The 4,275-nt window shown below is 39.7% G+C and overlaps 1 protein-coding gene across 1 annotated transcript; it reads right to left on the bottom strand.

Annotated features, from left to right (window-relative positions):
* Positions 1-1,344: 1,344 nt before the first annotated feature.
* NAP1L2 (nucleosome assembly protein 1 like 2) lies at positions 1,345-3,901 on the bottom strand. The gene has a single exon (XM_023202062.2). The coding sequence runs from the start codon at positions 3,517-3,519 to the stop codon at positions 2,128-2,130; it is 1,392 nt and encodes a 463-aa protein (XP_023057830.1). The 5' UTR covers positions 3,520-3,901; the 3' UTR covers positions 1,345-2,127.
* Positions 3,902-4,275: the final 374 nt, after the last annotated feature.

Below are 4,275 nucleotides of genomic sequence, written 5' to 3'. Positions count from 1 at the left end.
TCTTTTCTATTCTATCTAATGAAGGTAAAAGAAAGGTATAGGAGAAACTGCAAAATGTCTGAGCCTCCTCTGTGAAATACCAGGAGTGATACACCCATGTCCCTGACTTTTTAATGCACAATAGTAGGCACAATTAAAAGTGGCCCAATCTCTGTTTGTGACAGGGCACTGGGGAGAGTCAATAATTTCACAGAAGTCAAGATTAATGGTGTTGAAAAGTGTTAAAATAAGTCTATACTTACCAGGCATACATTGAAAGTATCTCCTGATTTAAGTTTCCTTATAATAGTAAGTTGTCTGTTTCCCCATATCCTGTCAACTATTGCAACCATAGAGAAAAGCAGGGAACATCTACCCCATCTCTGGGAGGAAGATTTAACATTAGAGGAGAGTCCTGTCCAGACAGGAAAAGGAAAGAAAAAGCTCATAATTTCTTCCTCAGTTGATTGTAGAGGGGTATGAAACAGAAATACAAAAAGTTGGCACTGCTATAAGCTTACCTCTCTGGGCCAAGATCTGAAGGAGGAAGCATGTTTAATAGTGGAAGAATAAGTCACAGACAGAACTTCTGTCCACTTTTGGTTTATACTTGCGCAAGATCACATCCATCCAACCACTTGGGATGGAAGAGTGGATAGGCAGCAATAATGAGACAGAGTTAGCATTTTCTAGTTGCTCTCAGTTCCCACGTGGCATGGAGGGGACCAAGAAGTTCTCTCTTGTACTAGAGGTATGAATGTGACCTTTTCAGAGTCTGCCAAAGGGAGAAGCACAGCCTCTGTTTCCACATGCAACAAAGGCAAAGTCAGCTCTGGGACAAGGGTCTGATCAACCACATCCCATTTTCCTGAATCAGGGCACTCCACTCCCACCCCAGCCACAATTAATAATGTAATCCCATATATACCCAAATGACATTGCGGAAGGGTAGGTAAGAAATATGAAATACAATCTAACACACACAGGAGCCTGTTATTTCTAAATGGTGCTTAAATTATTAAATAGCACTGAGATTACTGGATTGATTAGAATTGAGAATTTTGTTTCCCTGCAATCTTGTGTAGTGAAGGTAGACTTGAGATTATGAACAGCATAATTATAAACACTAAGATTTCTTTGCACATTTTAGTATAGTCTTAGTAAATCTGCATGAGTGTATAAACATATACAAACATAATTGTAGAAAATAGATCAAAACATTAACAGTGCTTATTTTGGGGTAGGTGGGTGGTATATGGATTTTGTGTTTAATTAATGAATTTTTTCAGTATTGCCTAAATGTCCCCCAATGAACATATTACTTTTGCAACAATAAATAAATCAATTTTTAAACATGAGACACTCTGAAACTTTTATTCATTTTATTTTGCAGTGAAAGAACATGAAATATCTTTTCAAAATGGTAAAGTGATCACTTTCAATGAATGATTTAATAGGAAAAGAGAATTATACACTGTAATTATGGCTTACACAATTACACAGAACAATATGTGCAAACTTTTGAAAATACTATGACTAATACTTCACTGATAAACAATAACCTCAATATAACTAAGTTTCATTATTTATCACAGTTACATAAAATACAAGAGCCTATGAACAAGCTGTTATTAACAATAAATGTAGTTTTGCCTGAAATTCTTATCTATATGCAGGCCTCTTAAGCATTCAAGTTTTAAATTCTACTGCATTGTTATTGCAAAATGAAGCAGGCACAACAAAATTAAATCCACTAGCTAAAGGACTAAGTAAACAAAAATAGAAAAAGAAAAACAACAGCAAAAACCCTTGGGTTGCTTCCCAAGATTTTTTTTCCAAACAAATATTGATCTCACTTAGTATATCTGATTGTTTCATAGCCACAGATGAATAGCTACATGACAAAAAGACTTCAGAAGGATGAAGCTACACAACACCATACTAGTGTTTTAAATTATTTACCACAGTGTACGTTTCTTGAAAACATTCTACTATTAAAATGCAAATTAATTAGTTTTTGAACTTTTCTTATATTTTTGAAACATATGTTTTAACTGACACTACAAGAAAAGTACAGAATACAAGATTTCTTATACCTTGAGTAACTATATCTAGGGCAGTTAATTTCAGGGCCATATGTACTCTGCTCTAACGATCAATGTCTTCTACTAATGCCTCAAGGTTTTTGCAACAAGCTTTAACTTCCTCAATTGCAGCCATCCAATTATCATAAATAATTTTGTCATAAATTGCATCATTAACTTCTCTAACTACCCCCTCCTGCTGAGATTCAAGTGCATCACCTGAGAAAAATAATACTGATCTTGGAATTATGTAAGTACGTAAATTGTGACCAAGTAAAAAATCATCATTTCCATCCCTTCCATTTGAGGTGATTCCATGAGGAGAGAAAAAATTGAAAAATGAATCCTTGGGAAAATCTTCAGTTACAGTTCGGATTGTTCCCCAGATTCGATGTTTCTGTTTCTTCTTGATGGTTTTCAAAGTGACATTCTTTCCTTCATTCCAATCTATCTCACAACCTGTGGAATACTCAATCGCAGTTCCCCTATAGGGATGGGGATCATAATATGCTAGCTTTGACTTCAGCACATAGGTCTTTGTCAACAACTCATTTTTGAAATATTCATTGGGTTTGAAGTGAAATTCTAGTGTGAAACTGAGGGGCTCGCCAGGATCTGAAAGCTTAACTTTAATATCTGTCAGGAGCTTCAGAATAGGCTCATCATATTTCTTAATCAAAGGAGTGAGTGTATCAACGTTTTTTAAAACAGTCAGCCAAAAATCAGGAATTCCCTTAGGATCCTCCTCTTCTTTATTCTCTTCTCCAGTAGCCTCAATGTCATCCTCCTCCTCCTCCTCCTCCTCCTCCTCCTCCTCCTCAACAGCATAATCATAATAATAGTCCTCATAACCATCGTCCTCATCCACATACTCATGTACCATACCCTCCTCATTACCATACATATCTTCATCACACATTTCCTCATCATCATAGTCCTCAGAGTCTGATTTATATTCACATTCCTCTTCTGTAGGTTCATAGATTGCATTGATGATCTGACGTCTTTTTTCCAGTAAGGGTTGGTACATTTCAGCAAACTTTCTTTCAATGTCATGAAATTCCCTCAGGAATTTGGATTCTAAATTGGCCGCTCTAGTTTGAAGCTTTTTAAGGGCTAACACACGGTACTTAACTTTCACAGGTAGACTTTCAACAAAGTCCGTATCTAAAACATAACCGATAAGTCCTTTTGGACGGTCTGGGTCTGAGTCCTTATCAGTATCTCCACCTTTTTTCCCATCTTCCCCGGACCCAGCAGCAGTATCTTCACCATTTTCCCCTTCTTCCCCGAGCCCAGCAGCGGCTTCTTCACCGCACTTCCCATCATCTCCAAGCCCAGCAGCGGCATCTTCACCGCGCTCCGGATGTTCCCCGGGCCCTTCCACCATTATCTGATTACCAGCCTCTTCTTGACTGGATTCTGACAGCTCCTTGTGGTTCGCTGACTCGGCCATTTTTTCAAAGGACCGTACACGCCTAAGGTGGCTACCACAGAGATCGGGAGACCAAACCTCTGCAGGAAAAGACTCACCGAAATATCAGAAGCGGCGGTGGTCGGACCTAGCAGTGGCGTCCGGACTGAGGGAAAGACGATCAAGGCTGCCTCGGGGATAAAAGGTGGTGCTGAGGTTTTGAGAATCGGATTGAAGCAGTGGCGGCCTGGGCTGGGTGCAGAGGGCGGCGACGGCTGCGCTGACCGATCCTGCAGGAGAGAGCCAGAGACTGCAGAGAGCCGCAGTGGGCAGACCTCCTCCGCAAGCAGCTACTGCTGCAAGAAAAAAACGGTGCCGCAATATGATTACGCAGCTGTCACTTGCCTAAAATTTCTTGGTGCAAATAGATCCCTGCGTCACCTCCTTCCCTCCCACAACTCTGCTCTAATCTCATTTGCTGCACTGTAGTGACTGACAAACCCAGAGCCAGTAAATTCTTAGATCTATCAAGTTTTCAACTCTGCTCACCTTCCCAGACTCTCTAATATGGCTGATTCATCCACCTCCTCCTGGTCCTCTAGCCCGTCTCCCGTGGAGTTTTCTGGAATCCCATTTCGTTTATTAGTTCATTTCATCCAACTTTTAACCTATATTATACATTTATGCTTTCCAGAGAGCTCAGAGAAAATGTAACTAAAATGTCGAACAATGAGAGAGGACAAGGCACCCACCCATCCTAAATCAATCTCTTTGATTTTAGATCGGGGATCTGGGGAG

This window comes from Piliocolobus tephrosceles, chromosome 12, assembly GCF_002776525.5.
Source record: "Piliocolobus tephrosceles isolate RC106 chromosome 12, ASM277652v3, whole genome shotgun sequence".
NCBI classification, from domain to species: domain Eukaryota; kingdom Metazoa; phylum Chordata; class Mammalia; order Primates; family Cercopithecidae; genus Piliocolobus; species Piliocolobus tephrosceles.
The sequence above is the reverse complement of the archived record's forward strand: the minus strand, read 5'-3'. Positions and strand labels throughout refer to the sequence as shown.